The sequence below is a fragment of the Cordyceps javanica genome, chromosome 1, assembly GCF_051103115.1.
Source record: "Cordyceps javanica chromosome 1, complete sequence".
NCBI lineage: Eukaryota > Fungi > Ascomycota > Sordariomycetes > Hypocreales > Cordycipitaceae > Cordyceps > Cordyceps javanica.
The window spans coordinates 6,547,839-6,566,207 of NC_139295.1; the positions used below are offsets into that span (position 1 = coordinate 6,547,839).

Genomic DNA, 18,369 nt, shown 5'->3' on the forward strand with positions numbered 1-18,369 from the left:
CTCGTCGTCGTCGTCTGGAACGGGCAGTGGGAGGGGGCGGGCAAAATTTGGAATTACAACCTGTTGGTATCCGACAAATCGGGCAACGGAACAGGCCGCAGGTTTGTTGTTGATCAGACTGTCAAGCGATACATTGGCCGTCTGCGTCCAGCATCAGTCCGCGGCTCGTCCGAATCGTCCGAATCGTCCGAACGTGTTGGGCGGCTCTGATTTCAAAAACAGAGCTTGATAAACGACTGCTCAGCTACTTACAACGACCTTGAAAACAGCGTCGTCATTGGCTCATGACATGTATGACTTTGGGTCTGTGGCTTAACAATTCTATACATTCAGCTGCTATCGCTGCCAGGTAATTCCACAAATGCAGTCATGTACATGTAAAAAGAAAAAAAAAGGGGGTAGCTCGCCTCATCCTCCTCTGATCCCTCCTCGTCGTCCAATTCTTCTCATGTATGCTCTTCCTCCATCATGTCCCATGGTGCCGCCTTGTCCTCCGCCGTGGTATCTAGCATCGCGTGTCCGCCATTCTAGGTCTTGTATTCAAACAAAGGAAATTGTCTTTTTTTTTGCGCCTCTTTACGTCAAAAGATATTATGCAGCAACAATGATATTATCTGCGTCTTTTCTCTTCGCTCTTTGCCTCAATCGCGAGTTTAGATGGTCTCCATCTTGTCGAGGATGGCGCGGGTGAACTCGTGGGTCGTGGACTCACCGCCCATGTCGCGGGTGCGGACCTTGCCCTCGGCAATGACGGCGTAGATGGCCTTGGAGATGCGGTTGGCGTGGTCGTCGAGGCCCAGGTGGCGCAGGAGCATGCTGCCCGACAGGATCAAGGCCGTGGGGTTGGCCTGGTCCTTGCCCTTAATGTCGAGGCCGACGTGACGGCAGCCGGGCTCGAAGACGGCGACCTCGCGGCCCATGTTGCAGCCGGGCACGATGCCGGGGCCGCCGACGAGCGCGGCACCAATGTTGGACAGGATACCGCCGTACAGGTTGGGCATGACCATGACGTCAAACTGCTGGGGGCGGGAGACGGCCTGCATCGAGGCGTTGTCGACAATCATGTCGTTGACCTCGAGCGTGGGGTACTCCTTGGAGACGTTGTGGAAGGTGCTGCGGAACAGACCGTCGGCGAGCTTCATGATGTTGGCCTTGTGGATGCAGGTGACCTTGGAGCGGCCGTTGGCGAGGGCAAAGGAAAAGGCGAAGCGGGCGATGCGCTCCGACTTGGCGCGGGTGATGATCTTGAGCGACTCGACGACGCCGGGGACGGACTGGTGCTCGAGACCCGAGTACTCGCCCTCGGTGTTCTCACGGATGATGCACAGGTCGACGTCCTTGTGGCGCGTCTCGTAGCCGGGGATGTTCTTGATGAGGGAGATGGAGGCGTAGATGTCGAGCTCCTGGCGCATGGCGACGTTGAAGGACTGGTGGCCGGAGCGCGAGACGGGGGTGTGGAGGATGCCCTTGAGGCCGACCTTGTTGCGCTTGAGCGACTCGACCGACTCGCGGAAGGCAGCCTCGGTGCGGCCGCCGCCCTCCTCGATGCCCGAGACCTCGACCTGCTCCCACTCGACCGGGACGTTGTCGGCCTTGAAGAGCGTCTTGACCGACTCGGCGACCTCGGCACCGATGCCGTCACCGGGGATCAGGGTGACTGTGTACTTGCCACCGTACTTGGCGGGCTTGAAGATGTCGGACTGGACCGTGGCCATGGTTCGGGACAGCCGGGGCTGGGGAGCGGCGGCACGGAGGGCCTGCGCAAGTTAGCGGATGAGGGCCTTTCTGACGATGCGACATGGTAGCATGGGAGGGAGGGACAGAGGCGAGATTTGGGAGATTGCAGAATCCTTGTCGACTGGCGGCTGCGACGATTGTTGCTGTCATCACATGTATTTGAGTAGCAAAGCACGAATGAGGCCAGTTTGCCGCAACAAGCCGCTAGACCGCGCATGGCGGCGAGGGTGCAAATCATGTCCAAAATTGCTCAATTCACAGTCATTGGGCAAGAAACAAGAGAGCCAAAACTCTCATCTCCCAATCTCCGTTCCCAAGATGTTTTCATGCAGAGCAGAGAAATAAAAATAAAACCGCAGTGACGTACCTGGGCCGTGCGGAGGGAGCTTCGCGACAGCATCGTGTGTGTGAGGTTTGTCGTGGGGTAAAAGACCGTGGGAGGCAAAAAAGACAAGGTTGGTAAATAAATCCCCCTTTGACTAGCAAAGGTCAAGGAATCCGGAGCGGAGAGGTTTTTGGAAGGAGAAGAGGATTAGGTTGAAGAGAGACGAGGTGTTTTGCGGGAGAAGAAAAAGAAGAGAGGGAGACAGACGAAGGGAAAAAAACAGGTTGGTTTGGAGTCCCTTGGCGGCATTCTAGCCCGTCACTATTTTTTTTTTTTTATTTAAAATGGCCTGCAGTAACGTTAAACCTGCCCCAGAATTGAGCCGAGCCACACCCAATAGCAGGGGGGTCAGAGTGCACTCGCGCGCAAGCCACACACCTGCCGCAGACCAGTTGCCAGTGTCGGCTTGGCCGGGGTGATTCTTGTGGCGCAGCTACCGCCGATTTTTTTTTTCTTCGGACCAGCGGCCGGAATGCGAACGTGTTTCCGAGGCCCAGCCTGACCTCAGACCCGCCCCGGCGAGACATGTGTTCCTAGAATGGAATAGCGTCGGACAGGCCTTTGTGACGTATCGAGACCGATACTTACTTATCAGACGCGACACTTCTCCATGGTGGTTATCCATGTTCAAGTACAGTGATAGTGCACATTCAGAACCGGTATCCGAATCAAGCTCAGTATCCTCTCTATATGACAGGCCTGGCAAGAGTAGCATTTATCTGGAAATATGGGAATGCCAATGAAACCCAACCTGGTATTCATGTCCCCCCCCCCCCAAGCAACTCCAATATCCACAACGCCCAATACATAAAAGCCAAGAACACGCAATGCAAACGACCGGGGGGACATATCAGTGGATATTGATATCCTGACCATACATCTCCTGAATGGCGAAGCTCTTTCATTTTTCCCCAAATATCCCTCAATCACTCGGCAACAGAGCGCGGCGTTCCCCGCGGCCGAGTCGCTCTCCTGCTCTCTCTCGCTTCATCCCTCTTCTACTCCCTGCACCTTCTCTTTGCCGCCACAGTCGCCTGCAGTTTCGTATCAATCCGTGGTCATCTCTGACGACAAAGGAAGCGAAAATGGCAACGCTTTCCGCGTCGGCCACCCGCAGTCCCAAGCTTGCAAAAGTACCCGAGGCGACGCGAAAGCGTGGCCTCGGCGACAACGTGCTTTCTTCCAGATCGAGCCAATGTCTGTTCCCTTGCGCCCAAAATCAAGCGCCGCGGGCGAGCCGCGCTGGCCCGGGTTTTGGTGGCTCTCCGAGCCCTGCAAGCGTTCCTGACCAGGTCCATGCAGATCGCCTCCAGGAGGCGAAGCAGTCCGCGATGCCGGGAAACGCCGTCGACAAGAAGCGCATTTCGGACGCTAGTCGAATCGACCCGCGACGAGGACTGAACCTGTCTGAACTCTCTGCGCACGCCCGTGACGGCAGTGAGCGTGCGCTGAAAATGACACCAACCTTGTATCGCCAATGTACGTTGCGCCTCTTCCGTTCTTTGATCGGCCTGCGATGCTCCGCGCCGAACTCTTCTCGCTTGCCCTGCTCCCTACCTTGAATCTTGATGGAGTAGCTGGCAATAGAATGGTGCCTTCAAAGCTTGTCAGTGGTCGTGGGGGGCTCTTCGCTCCCGCACAAGTTGAGAGTTGGATGACCGTCAATCCAATCCCGGCAATACCGATGCTCCTTGCGTCGCACGGTTCTACATCCATCGTCACAAAGCCAGATTGCGGTATGGTAGCTTGCAGCCAGCTCAGGTTTGCGATATTGCCTTTTTACGTCGTTGTGCCACAGCCGCTTCGGATGGGTCTGGCTGCCACGTCCACCTACTCACCTGCCTTGTAAGCCACTCTGCGTGTCCTATTCACCATGACATGTCAAATTGTATTGCGATGCTTGTCGTATTCATCCTATTCTCAGCCGCCCTACAAGGTCATGTATCCTACCCTCGCCGTAAGGTGACGGACCATACCTCGATGCGTCGCGCATCCTACCAAGTCTGCTAAGACAACTGTATGCGGTGCCTATATATATGCCTACCGAATGACCTAGACCGAAACCCGGAAAAAAATGTCTTGCCGTCTCTAATGACAGCTCATGCATGCTCTTCGTAAAACGTTGATTTCTTGTTGCGCATTTCCCACGCCGTTGTTACCATGCACCGCTCTACTGTGCCAGCTCTTCCTCGTCTAGAGGTTCGACGCGTACCAAAATCTCCTCCAGCAACCCCTCCAGGAAATTTCCTACATCCCGACCCATCCCGACCGGCTCTGCCTTGTCGACGTGATCAATCTCCTTGCACACGTGCGCCAGCTTATACACAAGCTTGCGCAACTTGTCGTGCGCCACCTCTGCCCGCTGCTGTTTCAGGGTCGGCACCGGCTCTGCGGCAAAGGTTTGCTGCAACCGCGTCTCACGTCTCTTAAGGGCCTCCTCTAACGCCGGGAAGATGACATCATTGAGCGCGTCCAGCTCACCGTTGGGGTTAGCCGGTGCTGGAGACGGAAACGAGGATGGCGTTGCAAAGTCCGGTGCGGGTGACTGTGATTTCACAGGTGTTCTGACTTGTGACGCTGCCGGCGACGGGGATGCGAACTGCGACTGTGAGTGAGTCGACGGGCTGCCTCGGAAAGGCGGAATCTCCTGCAGATGAATCGGCCCAATTCGCGACGTCGGTCTCGAGTCCGGCTTTTGTTGTACAGACGGAAGTGGCTTCTCTGCGACGGGCACCCTCGCCACCGGCGACGGTGAGTTGTGATTGGAAAACTCTAGACTCAGCACGCTCATGTCTTGTTGCAGTTGGGCTTGCAGCTCCCGATCATAGTCAGGAGACTGGCTGTGCATCAGCGGTGGCAAGGGTTTTGACTTGGCTGGAGTCTCTGGCAGGAGTTGCTTTGCCGTCTTCATTGGGCTTGCCGGCAAGGGAACCTTGGCGGGCGACTGTACAACCGGTGCCACCGGCTTACGCTGGGGACTCGACTGTCTCGACGGAGCCTTGACGGTGTCGCCAGCATCCAAAGCAAAGTCGCGGGCCTTGGTCGGGCTCGCTTCACGCCTCGTTTCGCCATAATCATCCGAGTTTTCGAGCGATCTCGCCGCTCTTGCATTTGTGCCCTTGTCGTTGAGGTCGTTCAGACCCGGCCGGGTGACAAGACCGCCGCGGTCCCCAACGAGTCGAACGGTACCGAAATCCCACATGTCCTCGTCCACTCTCTCACGCCTAGTGGGTACGCCTACTGACGCAGCATCCCAGTGATCATCATCATCGCCCTTGTGTGTCGCCGACCAGCGGCTGTGACGCTCAATCAGCTCCGTCAAATACGTCGTCTTCTTTGCTCGTCTAATAAACGGGTGTCGAAGCAAGTCTTTCGCACTGGGTCTGTCCTTGGGGTCGCGCTGCAAGCAAAGCTCGACAAATTCTTTGAATGCTTTGGTGAAGTTTCCTTCGAGACGAGGTGCCGGGTTTTTGGGGATAAGGAAAAGAACTTTCATGGGGTGTATGTCAGCGTAGGGCGGCTCGCCGTTGGCCAGCTCGAGGGCGGTGATGCCCAATGACCATATGTCGGCCTTATGATCGTAGCCGGATTGCTTGATGACTTCTGGCGCCATCCAAAACGGAGTGCCGACAAAGGTATTCTTCTTAGTCATGGTCGCTGATAGCTGGCCCGAGACACCGAAATCGGCCAGCTTGACCTGGCCTGCAGCGCTCAGCAGAACGTTGGCAGCTAACGATGTGTAAGTAGGAGAAGGAGGCGGTGACATGTTTCGGACGCACCCTTGATATCTCTGTGTAACTTCTTGTCGGCGTGTAAGTATTCGAGTCCCATTAGGAGTTCGCGGGTAATGATGGCAATGTAGTCTTCGCTAATGAGGCCGGGCTTCATCAGGTCGGCGCAGCTGCCGCCGGCGCAGAACTCCATGACGATCCATAGCTCGGCGCCCTTGGAGTAGGAGCCATAGTACTTGGTGACGTAGGGGGACTGCAGTTCGGAGAGGATGGCTATTTCCTGAATGATGTCTTCGACCTCGTCCTCGGCGTTTTCGATATCGATTACTTTGATGGCAACGGCCTCACCCGTACGTTTGTCGACGCTGTGGAGAGTTAGCGTTGCCGCCGAGCGGTGGAAGCGCCGATGCGTACCCTTTATAAACCTTGCCAAAGCTCCCTCCGCCTGGTAGCTATTAGCAGTGATCCGCGCAGACGTTTGCCAGCGGACGTCGCGCGGGCGGTCTCGGGCGGCTTCTGCTCACCAATGCAGTATTCCTTGGAGTAGAGCAGCTGGGGGTCGAGAAGGGCCTCGTTGGCAGAATCCGCATCGTGGCGCTCCGTCATTGTGGTGATATGGGCAGGATGCGGTGCTCAATAGGATGCTGTCCTGGCCTGATCCAAGCGATGCAATTCGAGGCGGCGCCGGGGGAGGAAGGTCGTGCGGGAGGTTCGAGCGGTGACAGTTTTCGAAAAGCAAGCCTTGAGAGGCGCAGGATGCAATATGCAAGGCCGGCAAGCAACCATGCAGGGCGGAGGACGGCGAGGCGGGATTGTCAGAAAACAAGACACAAAAAAAAGGCACTCCACAAATGCAAGCAACGGCACGCAGCGCCAAACACTCGCGAGCACCAATGAACTTGGCGGAGAAAGAGAAGGGGAGGAACAACCAATGAGAGACAAGACCCAGGAGTTGTAATTGCAGAGACAAACAAGATTAATGAGCCGAAGGAGGCGGGCCAGAAGAGGACGAGAGTCAAAGAGAGTCAAAAAAGGGCACCAGGCACAGACACGGAGGCACAGACAGGCACAGGCGCAGGCACAGGCACAGGCACAGGCAGAGCAGAGCTGTTGTTGTTGACAAGGCAAGAGAATGGCAGGTGGGGAGGTTGGCGGGCTGCGGCGGCCATAGCGGGGTGAATCAGGTACCAGTAAGGTACCTAGACATGCTGTGACGTTTGCATAGGTAGTAGAGGTACTAAAGTACCGCCTACTACTAATCTAGCGGGCTGAGCACCGCCACACCGCTAAGAATAGCCACATTTGGCCAGCCTGCCCTAATAACTACTTACTTGAGTTAGCTTACGTACCTGCCCAAATATCGCCTGGGTACCTTGAATAAGGTGCAAGAATACTGGCCAACTGGCGTACTCTCCTAACTCTTACTGAGCAACGCCTCCTCCTGCTTTGTCGCACCATTGTCGCCATTGCAAACAGGGCCATAACATCCACTGGCCAAAAGTCCATCAATAATTCATATTGTTACTACATAGGACTACATGTCTGTTGAATTTTCTACAGTCTCTTTTTTTCCCTTGTTTAAATTTCACCATTTACCCTACTATTTTCTATTTGCTGGCAAGACTAGAATCCCGACAGTTGGGTACCTGCTTATTTATTACTTACCTCTTATGTGCCAGGTATTATTAGTAGGTAGACAGCCGTGCCCCGCCACAAAATGCCAAGCCGCAGCCCGCTCGGCCCACTGATTGGCCGGGGAGCTCTGCAATCTTGATCTTGTCATCGTCCCCGAACAGGGACAGCTTGGCCTGAACCTAGCTTCTTCTTAAGATCCATCAACATCGGTGCTTTTGTTTCAACATTGTTTCCGCTTCCACATAATCAACTGCTATTTAACCGCATGTTTGAACGCTGTGTTTTTTCTTTGTGAATGCCTCCTCTGTCCATCGCATCCTGATGACCCCCCGTCGCATCCGACGTCAACACCCACCACCATGGCAGCCACAGTCGACCCAGCTACGAGAAAGAGAGTCCTGCGAGTGATTGCTTTCTCGCTGCTCCTCGACCTAGTATGTACAGTCGCGATTCCAGATTCATCCGGCCTCGGCACCAGTGATATCGTCCCTCGACATGGGGGGGTGAGCACGCGTGCCATCAGTCGCAACACGCGAAGCTGACCATAGTCGCGACAGATCTCCTTCACATTCATCCTTCCACTCTTTCCACGACTTCTCGAGTTCTATCGTGATGGGGAAGCCCCAGCACTCCTCGATGGCGGCCCCCCGACTTTATTACAGCGCGTCCTAGGTGGGCTCAACAGCTACAAGGCTTCCTTCGCGCGACGGATTGAATCTCGCTACGATATTGTCTTGCTTGGCGGCGCCATGGGCTCTCTATTCTCGTGAGGCATCAAACCCCCTTCGTCAATGCTTCATCGTCTTCCTAACTTCGTGCTTCACGTTTCAGTCTCCTTCAAGCCTTTGCATCGCCACTGATCGGTCGTCTCTCTGATCGCTACGGCCGTCGCAAGGCCCTCCTCGCCTCCATGACCGGGAATATCATATCAGTGTTGCTTTGGGTCGCTGCAGTCGACTTCCGAACTTTTATCGCTAGCCGCATTGTCGGTGGTCTATCCGAGGGCAATATTCAGTTGGCCACCGCAATGGCCAGCGACATTTCTGACGAAGCGTCGCGCGGCTCCACCATGGCAATTATTGGTTCCTGCTTCTCGATTGCCTTTACCTTTGGCCCTGCACTGGGTGCCTGGCTGAGCACCGTCCCCTCTGTCAAAGCCAATCCGTTTGCGACGGCCGCCGGTGTTAGCTTGGCGCTCATCGTGGTCGAAACTGTATACCTGTATTTTTGCCTGCCCGAAACGCTTCCCGCTATTACGGGCAGTAAGGCAGCCATCGACAACAATGCAAAGCAAAACGGCAACGGCACCAAATCTCCCGCTTCCAAGAAACCCATTGAAAGAACAAACTCACACATTATACTCAACGCTGTACACTTTGTCTTTTTGCTCTTCTTTTCAGGCATGGAAAGCTCCTTGTCATTTATGACATACGATCTCTTTTCGTTCACCTCTGGCAACAATGGCCGTCTACTTGGCTTCATTGGACTCGTGGCGTCGATCCTACAAGGTGGAGTCACTCGGCGTCTGCCACCGTTGACCTCTGTGCGCCTCGGCACGACGGCTTGTTTGGCCGCCTTCGTTCTACTGGCGCGCCTCAACACCACTGGTGGCCTCTACGCCGCAGCGACCTGCCTGGCCATCACCTCGGCGACGGTGGTGACGGGTTTGAACGCGCTGAGCAGCTTCGAGGCCAACGAGGATGAGCGAGGTAGCAAGCTGGGCAACCTGCGCAGTTGGGGCCAGCTTGGTCGCGGTCTGGGGCCGATTCTATTCACGAGTATCTACTGGTGGGCAGGCAGAGAGTACGCGTACACTGTCGGGGCGACCGGCAGCGCCGTGGTGGCAGCTGCTGCCTTTGGCCTCCTGAAGACGCCCAAGTCTTCAGTGAAGAAGACGACAACAACAAAGAGCCAATAACACGCTGTTTCTGCGGCTACAGCATACAGCAAAGTGGAATCAATCGTTATCGTAGCATTGTATAGTTTGCGAGGGGGTTGGCATTTGGGTACAGGATAATGAGAACGGCCGAATAAAAAACAAAAATCAGAAACTGCATCCCGCATTAAGTTCTTCACTGTTTCGGCATCAACGTGCGTCTACACAGCCACTCGGTTTTCCAGAACGTTGATGCCAGGTTCGAAATTACTTTCAAGGTATCGCCACGGCCCGCCCCGAGCGTCGTCTTGCGAGCCTCCCTCTCGTCCGCTTTAAGCCGCTCCGCCTCGCTGAATCGACTCTGGCTGCAAAGTGCAGTACTCAATTAACCATTTTATTTTAAATGGTGGGAGGGTTTGCTTCCAGCTCGGTTTTTCGTATCTCCATTGCCTGTACCTTGTGCTATGGCACATGGACTATCCATAGCAATACGTGACTCTGGCTGTGAGAGCTATTTGTAGAAAGGTACTCGATTAGTCTAATTGTTTCTGCGATTCTGCCATATAGGTGGTAAGTGTCGAGTGTGTTGATCGTGTGTCGAGTTAGGCATCTACAGCTTCGGCTGGATATGGCCTGTGAGAACTATAGAAAAGGAGAAGCCATAGCATCACATCAATTTTAGTGTATGAGAACTAGTGTATAATTCCCTTGAATACAGAAGCGTTACCGCATGATATATAGTATGGCTTAATGAATAGAAGGAGGGCGGTAAAATCTGCCAGGCAGAAGCAACCAGCAAGAAACCATAGATCATTCATGCTACAGGGTAGTAGCTGCATTTCTGCGCATGCCCAGTTTTCTAATTGCTCCCAGCCTATTCCAAGCTGCTGAATTAAGACCAAGTTTCTCCTCGATGAAAAGTGACGATGTTTTACGAGAGTGGCGGGCAGCAGCCCTCAAGTCATGACAATGGTCAGCGCTGCCATGTGAGTCAGGCCGTGGGCTAGCCGTCAGTCTGACATGGCTGTCTGGATCCTGTCCCCGCCACCACACCATAGAAGAGGAAAGGAAGAGCAAAAAGGTAGGAAAAAAAAAAGAGCGCTCACGAAGAATACAAGGTCTTGCAATGAACCTATGAGACAAGAGAAAGTTAGACTAGAGGAAAAAAAGAGACAACCTGCCGTGATGCCCGGTCAGTTTGTCTGGATCAACGGCATGCCCGGCGTCGGCAAGCTCACCGTCGCCCGAGCTCTCCGCGACCTCCTCCCGGACGCGCAGGTCATCGATAATCACTCCCTCATCGACCAGGTGCAGGTACCGCGCTCTCACGCCGACTACAACGCCGAGCGAGCGCGCGTCCGCGACGCCGCCTACTCCTCCTTTGTTCACCCACAGCCTCCTACCAGTGAGGACGGTCAGCAGCAGCTGGAACGTGTCGTCATCTTTACCGGTACGTTTCTGCCCCCCCCCCTTTCCCCCCCTCCAACTCCCGCCCCTTTTCCTTTGAGAATCGTCGTCTTCCATGTTGAAAAAAAAGAGAAGCCCGCGGCTGACGGTGGCGGCGCGGGCGGCGGGCCGGACCAACGTGGACAGACTTCTTCACGGCGGGCACCATTGGCGCCGAGTGGTCGCAGGCGCACCGGGCGGCCGCGGCGCGCGGCGGGAGGCCGTTCCTGCCCGTTTACCTGACGTGCGAGCGCGGGGAGAACCTGCGCCGTGTGACGCGCCCGGAGCGCGGCGCAGAGGGCTGCGGCAAGCTCACGGACGTGGCGCTCGTGCAAAGGTTCATGGACGACTCGACAATCTACCGGTTTCAGGGGCGCGGGGTGGACATTGACACGACGACGCGGCCGCCGGAGGAGACGGCGCGGCTGATACTCGAGGCAATGAGAGCCCAGCTGCAAGAAAAGGAGGCGGAGGAGTAAAAGGCGCAAGGGTGTTGATTGATTGGAATACGCAAGCACAGTCACGAGTAAAATTGAAAAGAAAAAGGGCGCAGAAATATTGTCAAAATCGGTCTAGATTCATCTAACTTGTAATATCTTTTTTATAAAAATTATACACTCTTCTTCAGCGTCCTCCTAGGTTCTCTACGCAAACGCGGCTAAGCGTTTACAAGAACTTGCTCTTCTCGACGGTGTAGAGGTCGACGTACTCGTCAACCGACATGGTCTCGAGCTTCTTGGCGTTCTGGCTGAGCTTGACGAGCTCGTTGACGCGGGCCTCGGGTAGGTGAGGGGTAAGGTGGCGCTTGTACTTGGCGAGGATGACGGGCTTGGCCTCGTCGCGGCGGAGGCGGTGTCCGAGGGGAGCCTCGACAGCGACCTCGTCGAGGACGGTGCCGTCGTTGAGCTCGACAGTGAGGGCGTTGGAGATGGTGCGGAGCTCGGGGTTGTGGTAGTCCTGGGTGTACTGGGGGTCCTCGACGCACTTGATCTTCTGGCGGAGGGACTCGACGAGCTCCGAGGTGGCGGCCTCGCCACCGTCGGTGTAGTCGGTGGCCTCGAGGCGACCAAAGACAAGCATGGTGGCGCACATGTACTGAATGCAGTGGTCACGGTCGGCAAAGTTGTCCATGGGCTTGAACTGCTTGTCAATGATGCGGATGCAGGCCTCGTGGGTGCGGCAGGTGATCGCCTTGATGTCGGCGGCGGACTTGCCCTGGGACTTGAGCAGGTGGTGGATCTTCTCGGAGGCCTCGACGGCGGTCTGGGAGTGGAACTCGGCTGAACACGTTTGTTAGTTGGTGATTTGCGGAAGCTCGACGTCAATCGATTTGTTAAGACGTACCAGGGTAGGAGACCTTGAAGAGGACGTTCTCCATGACGTAGCTGCCGTAGGGGCGCTGGAACTCAAACTTCTTGCCCTTGAAGAGGACATCATAGAAGCCCCAGACGGGTGCAGAGAGGACGGTGGGAACACCGGCCTCGCCGTTCATGACCTTGAGGGCCAGGTTGACGGCGCGCTGGCAAGCGTCACCGGCGGCCCAAGACTTGCGGGACATGGTGTTGGGAGTGTGGCGGTAGGTACGGAGGGACTGACCGTCGACCCAGGCCTGGGTGACAGCGTCGGCAATCTGCTTCTCGTTGAGGCCGAGCATCTTGGAGACGACGGCTGTGGAGGCAACCTTGACGAGGACGACGTGGTCGAGGCCGACCTTGTTGTACGAGTTGAGGAGGGCGAGGCAGCCCTGGATCTCATGGGCCTTGATCATGGCCTCGAGGACGTCCTTGACGTTGAAGATCTTGCCGCCGGCGAGGTTACCGCCGGCCTTGTTGGTGCGGTTGATCCAGTCGGCGACAGCGAGGATGGCACCCAGGTTGTCCGAGGGGTGACCCCACTCGGCGGCCAGCCAGCAGTCGTTGAAGTCGAGCCAGCGGATCATGGCACCAATGTTGAAGGCGCCATTGACGGGGTCGAGGACAAAGGGGGTGCCCGGAACCTTGGTGCCGTTGGGGACGACGGTACCAGGGACAATGGGACCGAGAAGCTTGGTGCACTCCTTGAAGCGGAGGCCCTCAAGACCGCAGCCGAGGGTGTCGAGGAGGATCCATCGAGCAGTGTCGAACTGGGATGAATTGTCAGTTTTGCGGTTCGAGGTGGTTGAGGGGCAATTGGAGGTTTGAAAGCGTTCAACACAAGGTAATTGAGACTCGTCGCGAACCAAGTACCCCGGGGTGAGAGGGAAAATGGGTTGGCGATGTTGGGATGGTGGGGTAAACCACGGTTGTAGCCGAGAAAGCTAACAATGTCGGTTGCGGGCAGGGGCAAGACTCACAGCAAGCTCAGAGTCAATGGGCTTGTTGGCGACAAAGTCGGCAATGTCCTTGATCTCGGGGTCGTATTCTCTGGCACCGGAAGTCATGTTGGGAGCACCGGAGAGTCTGGCGGCAGCAGTGGAAAAGGTGTTGCGGGAGGCAGGAAGCGAGCCGGCGATGCGAAGGGCGCCGACGGAGGCCGAGCGGATGGCAGCGGCGCAAGGCAGTACGCGGGTAGGCTGGAGACGCAGCTGCTTGGAGGCGGAACGCAGGCTACGGTTGACAGCGGACATGATGCTGTCAATCAATTGAGATGGAGGAGGAAAGACGGTGCGAAGAGGAAGAGCGGAGATTGGGGGGGGGGAGGGAAGAAGAAGAAGGAAAGTTTTGGGAGAGGACGAGAAGGGGAAGAAAATAAAGTATTGGACAGACAGAAGGAGAGAGGTGTGAAGCTGAGCCGAAGGTCTTGGGTGAGGCTCGGCTTGGTGCTTTGCCGTGGAATGCCGATCGGCCGGGGAAGGGGACGTTTCCACTAAGGACGAGGTAGGAACCTCTCAAGCCTCTGAGTAAGGAGGCAGTTTGTTGGGCGTTGCTAGGGGGAGCCGGAACGAGTCTACACCCTTGTAGACGCACTCACTGTGAGCCGCCAAAGAGCACCGCGAATAGTCCACTGTAGCCTACTGTAGACCACTATCGACCACTGAAAAATATTGCAGCGACCAAGTCCAAAGGCCACTTTCTTACCCCCCTCCAAGATGCCTGCAACGTCGAAATCCGGGGGACACCTGCAAAAAGGCTATTTGCTTGGCCATGACCGTGGACGAGGCTACAATATACCCGCGCCATTTCTCGGCCGGCTACAAGGCACTGGTGTCTGCCGCTGCGGCCCGCGTACACAAACAAATCGTACCTTTTAGGTTGCGGGCGCGTCGAGGGCTCAATGACGAGCAGTTGGCTGCATGCCTCGCGATTGAGAGTCTATCAGAAGAAGTCATGGAAATCACAATCCCATCCTCAGCGTGTCAAAAACTATTTTCCATGTGATTGTTGCTGAAGCGGCATCAAGTGTTGGCCCGTCGTAGAGGACGCTCCGACCGCTTCGGCCAGAATAGGAACCAGCTACTTACTTAGCCAGTCAGGTCGAAGAGCGCCAAGTACCTAAGGTACTGAGGTAGCTGCTTGTTACCTGTACGGACGCTGAGTAAGTAGGCTCTCTCGCCACACAGGTAGCTATGGGCTTGGAGCCTCAGGCATCTCATGTAGCCTCGCTCTCTGCCAGCACCACTTAGAATACTTGCAAAACTCTCACAGGTAGCGCTAGACCGTCAAGGTAGTTGCACTTGTCAAGTGGCTTTTCTGTCTATAGAATTAACTTTTGAGAATCCGTACATGTTGCGTCAAAACTTTTCCATCGTCGCCGAAACAGTCACAGCTTTTGATGCTCATAGTCTAGCCTGGACCGATCAACGCCACCGACAACCATCTCCAGAGCCAGCCCGCTGTGGTGACCCGAGCATCACTCCCCACGTACGGAAGTACAGCGCTGGTCGATGATCGATTGGACTCGACCACCCAATCCAGAAATCGCCACAGTTTCACCCAATACGAACAGACTGTTATCCTATTAGCCAGCCACTTCCCATCTCGTAGTTTTTTATATGTAGGCCATCGGGTGCCGTGGCCACTCATCACTCCCTGCGTGGCCATCTCTTGGCTGCGGTGTGGCTGATGCATGCGAATTTTTCTCTTCCAGAGCTAGCCCAGCAACCAGCCAGACCAGCAGATGCCCCATAAATAACCAGAACCTGCAGCCTGCAGAACGAACTAATAGCAGCGATGCAACTTGAGACTCGACAGGTATCACAATCCACCTAAAGCACCCGCTTTCAGTGGCTACGAGGGGAGGGACAGCTACTTACTTAAAAAGAAATTAAAAAAAAGGAAAAGAAGAAAACATCCTTGCAACTCTCGTCGCATAGCAACCCAACCAACCCCTCTCGATTGGTTTCGTGGCATGGGGCTGCAGAGACGGGCGGTTAGGCTGCGTGTCGATACGTTGCTAGAAATGTATCTCTATGTACTTTTACAAGCATCAAGTTGTAGAATGTACCTTACCTACCTATGCAGGTACCTCGCTACCTACCTACCTGGGTAGGTAGATACCTGAATGCGACGTAATAAGGTGGCCTGTGCTGCCGGTGCAAAAAACTCTGCGCCACAGCAGAAAGATAACAAACGCAGTGAGGGAGGGGCATGGAGGGGTAGCCAGTCGCCACAACAGCACAGTCAAGTATACTTCAAGTGCCCTGTGGTCGCCCTCGGCAAAGGAGGAAATAAAAAGAAAAATGGCAAATAGAAGATCATTCACCAGTTGACTCAATCCATCACTCTTGGATGCCTTGATGCTCTGCGATGGGGACCAATCCTCCGAGTGGTGCCCATACAGTGGCATTCAACTGCTGCGCCAGTGCCCCTCTCTGTTTGCTGATTGGTGATGCCCCTCCAAAAATAAGTGGAAATGCCGCGATGTGTGAAGAAGAAGTGAGAGAAGAAATTTTTTTGTGCCTCACCTTATTGCTTGCGCCCAAGAAAAAAAACATGGCCTCCCTCTTGTTAGGGCTAGTGGACCACCTTGGCTGCCCGCCACTCTCCCTCTCTCTCGTTGCCCCGCGCCAGCTCGTGCACCAGCCAGGTTTTTTTTTTTCCTCTCCCACTCACTCCACCCCTCCCCCGCCAGACCTTTTAAACTCCTCCTCCCACCACCAGCTTTGGAAATTTTCTTCTCTTCTGCTCTTTGTCTCGCATACCCGGTTCAAGCATCCGATCTGCGAATTCACGTACGTTTTCCATTTTGGCTTGCGCCTGCTCAGCCCTCGCCTCGATGACTTCGAGGCTGCCTTCTTCCATCTCTGCCACCGACTGCGTTGTTTGCTAACCTGGCCGCCTTCCAGATTTCCGAAAGGACATAACAAAAGAATCACTCGCATTCACACACAAACACCTTCAAAATGGGGTATGTTTTCCAATCTTGGCTCAAGGCCCCTCAGTACTCGCAGCACACTAACAGTCTCTCTGCAGCAAGGACGACAAGACTCACATCAACGTCGTCGTTATCGGGTGCGTTCCATCGCCCAACGATTTCGATTTCGATGAGCATCAATGAATACTGACTACTCAAACAGCCACGTCGATTCCGGCAAGTCTACCACCGTAAGTTTACTCACACTCAACGGCTGAGCGGCGCTTCCGCTTCTGCAAAGCTTACCCCGCCTTGCCCGCGACCACAATGAGTGCAATCGCTAACCCGCATACAGACTGGTCACTTGATCTACCAGTGCGGTGGTATTGACAAGCGTACCATCGAGAAGTTCGAGAAGGTAAGAATCTCAGTTCTTGTTTTTTTGTCGTCTTTGTCGCTCTCGATCGCCTGCTATGCAAATTTTTTTTCTCAGCAGCGATCGCCGCCGTCACTGTGGCCACTGGCCGCTACCCCTCCTTGCTGCGGCAAAAATTTTCAAGGTGCCTCATCGTTTCCGGTGGGGCTGGTCATGGATACCCCGCCGCGTTGTTGCAAGCCTGCCCCTCATCGAACTCATCGCTTGTTGAGCGGCCAACCAAGAATCATATGCAATCAGTTGTGCCAATTATTTGCTAACCATGATCTCTCACACAGGAAGCCGCTGAACTCGGCAAGGGTTCCTTCAAGTATGCCTGGGTTCTTGACAAGCTCAAGGCCGAGCGTGAGCGTGGTATCACCATCGATATCGCCCTCTGGAAGTTCGAGACTCCCAAGTTCCACGTCACCGTCATTGATGCTCCCGGTCACCGTGATTTCATCAAGAACATGATTACTGGTACTTCCCAGGCCGATTGCGCTATTCTCATCATCGCTGCCGGTACTGGTGAGTTCGAGGCTGGTATCTCCAAGGATGGCCAGACCCGTGAGCACGCTCTGCTCGCCTTCACCCTCGGTGTCAAGCAGCTCATCGTTGCCATCAACAAGATGGACACTGCTCAGTGGGCCGAGGCTCGTTACCAGGAAATCATCAAGGAGACTTCCAACTTCATCAAGAAGGTCGGCTACAACCCCAAGACTGTTGCCTTCGTCCCCATCTCTGGTTTCAACGGCGACAACATGCTGGCCCCCTCCACCAACTGCCCCTGGTACAAGGGTTGGGAGAAGGAGACCAAGGCCGGCAAGTCCACCGGCAAGACCCTCCTCGAGGCTATTGACGCCATCGAGCCCCCCAAGCGTCCCCTCGACAAGCCCCTCCGTCTTCCTCTTCAGGATGTCTACAAGATCGGTGGTATCGGAACGGTGCCCGTCGGTCGTGTCGAGACTGGTATCATCAAGCCCGGCATGGTCGTCACCTTTGCTCCTTCCAACGTCACCACTGAAGTCAAGTCCGTCGAGATGCACCACGAGCAGCTGCCCGAGGGTGTTCCCGGTGACAACGTCGGCTTCAACGTGAAGAACGTTTCCGTCAAGGAAATCCGTCGTGGTAACGTCGCTGGTGACTCCAAGAACGACCCTCCCAACGGTGCTGCCTCCTTCAACGCCCAGGTCATTGTCATCAACCACCCTGGCCAGATCGGTAACGGTTACGCCCCTGTTCTTGACTGCCACACTGCCCACATTGCTTGCAAGTTCTCCGAGCTCCTCGAGAAGATCGACCGCCGTACTGGTAAGTCGGTTGAGAACAACCCCAAGTTCATCAAGTCTGGTGACTCCGCCATCGTCAAGATGGTTCCCTCCAAGCCCATGTGCGTTGAGGCTTTCACCGACTACCCCCCTCTGGGCCGTTTCGCCGTCCGTGACATGCGTCAGACCGTCGCTGTCGGTGTCATCAAGTCCGTTGAGAAGGCCGCCGCTGGTAGCGCCAAGGTTACCAAGTCTGCTGCCAAGGCCGGTGCCAAGAAATAAGCAACATAACCCTGTTTGTTTCTGGTCGGTCGCGTCCTGCGGTCCTGGTTTCATGAGCACACTTCTATGACTGAGACGAAAATTTTTGCTATTCATGAGCGCTCGGCTTGAAGAGCCGAGGCACAATCGTGAGAGGGCTACGATTAGGGATTTTCTTTGTCATGGTTTTCTCATAATGTGTTATGTGACGAAAAAATGAAGATAAATAGAAAGTCAAGAAGTGATTCTGAAATTGTCCTCCTGATTTGCCATGATGTGATATGCTTCTTCCTTGTGCTCGATTCGTGACTTTGGAAGACGTCCATAAGCAAGTAGCTAAGACT

General features: G+C 55.0%; 7 protein-coding genes across 7 annotated transcripts; 4 read left to right on the forward strand and 3 right to left on the reverse strand.

The window, feature by feature from the left end:
• Positions 1-653: 653 nt before the first annotated feature.
• Positions 654-2,137, reverse strand: V2A60_001991 (isocitrate dehydrogenase (NAD(+)) IDH1; the record flags this gene model as incomplete). The annotated part of the gene is made up of 2 exons (XM_083253343.1): positions 654-1,757; positions 2,105-2,137. 2 exons carry the CDS (start codon positions 2,135-2,137, stop codon positions 654-656), a joined length of 1,137 nt encoding a protein of 378 aa, XP_083109469.1.
• A 1,070-nt stretch (positions 2,138-3,207) lies between these two features.
• On the forward strand, positions 3,208-3,684 carry V2A60_001992 (uncharacterized protein; the record flags this gene model as incomplete). Its single annotated transcript, XM_083253344.1, has 1 exon — positions 3,208-3,684. One exon carries the CDS (start codon positions 3,208-3,210, stop codon positions 3,682-3,684), a length of 477 nt encoding a protein of 158 aa, XP_083109470.1.
• Positions 3,685-4,292: 608 nt separating this feature from the next.
• On the reverse strand, positions 4,293-6,459 carry V2A60_001993 (kinase-like domain-containing protein; the record flags this gene model as incomplete). The annotated part of the gene is made up of 4 exons (XM_083253345.1): positions 4,293-5,851; positions 5,902-6,218; positions 6,268-6,298; positions 6,378-6,459. 4 exons carry the CDS (start codon positions 6,457-6,459, stop codon positions 4,293-4,295), a joined length of 1,989 nt encoding a protein of 662 aa, XP_083109471.1.
• A 1,388-nt stretch (positions 6,460-7,847) lies between these two features.
• Positions 7,848-9,406, forward strand: V2A60_001994 (major facilitator superfamily domain-containing protein; the record flags this gene model as incomplete). The annotated part of the gene is made up of 3 exons (XM_083253346.1): positions 7,848-7,922; positions 8,046-8,254; positions 8,320-9,406. 3 exons carry the CDS (start codon positions 7,848-7,850, stop codon positions 9,404-9,406), a joined length of 1,371 nt encoding a protein of 456 aa, XP_083109472.1.
• A 1,143-nt stretch (positions 9,407-10,549) lies between these two features.
• On the forward strand, positions 10,550-11,289 carry V2A60_001995 (uncharacterized protein; the record flags this gene model as incomplete). Its single annotated transcript, XM_083253347.1, has 2 exons — positions 10,550-10,814; positions 10,958-11,289. The coding sequence occupies 2 exons, from the start codon at positions 10,550-10,552 to the stop codon at positions 11,287-11,289; spliced, it is 597 nt and encodes a 198-aa protein (XP_083109473.1).
• A 187-nt stretch (positions 11,290-11,476) lies between these two features.
• On the reverse strand, positions 11,477-13,415 carry V2A60_001996 (protein PDH1; the record flags this gene model as incomplete). The annotated part of the gene is made up of 3 exons (XM_083253348.1): positions 11,477-12,090; positions 12,155-12,932; positions 13,143-13,415. The coding sequence occupies 3 exons, from the start codon at positions 13,413-13,415 to the stop codon at positions 11,477-11,479; spliced, it is 1,665 nt and encodes a 554-aa protein (XP_083109474.1).
• Positions 13,416-16,130: 2,715 nt separating this feature from the next.
• Positions 16,131-18,046, forward strand: V2A60_001997 (translation elongation factor EF-1 alpha; the record flags this gene model as incomplete). Its single annotated transcript, XM_083253349.1, has 5 exons — positions 16,131-16,135; positions 16,201-16,239; positions 16,305-16,332; positions 16,437-16,499; positions 16,796-18,046. The coding sequence occupies 5 exons, from the start codon at positions 16,131-16,133 to the stop codon at positions 18,044-18,046; spliced, it is 1,386 nt and encodes a 461-aa protein (XP_083109475.1).
• Positions 18,047-18,369: the final 323 nt, after the last annotated feature.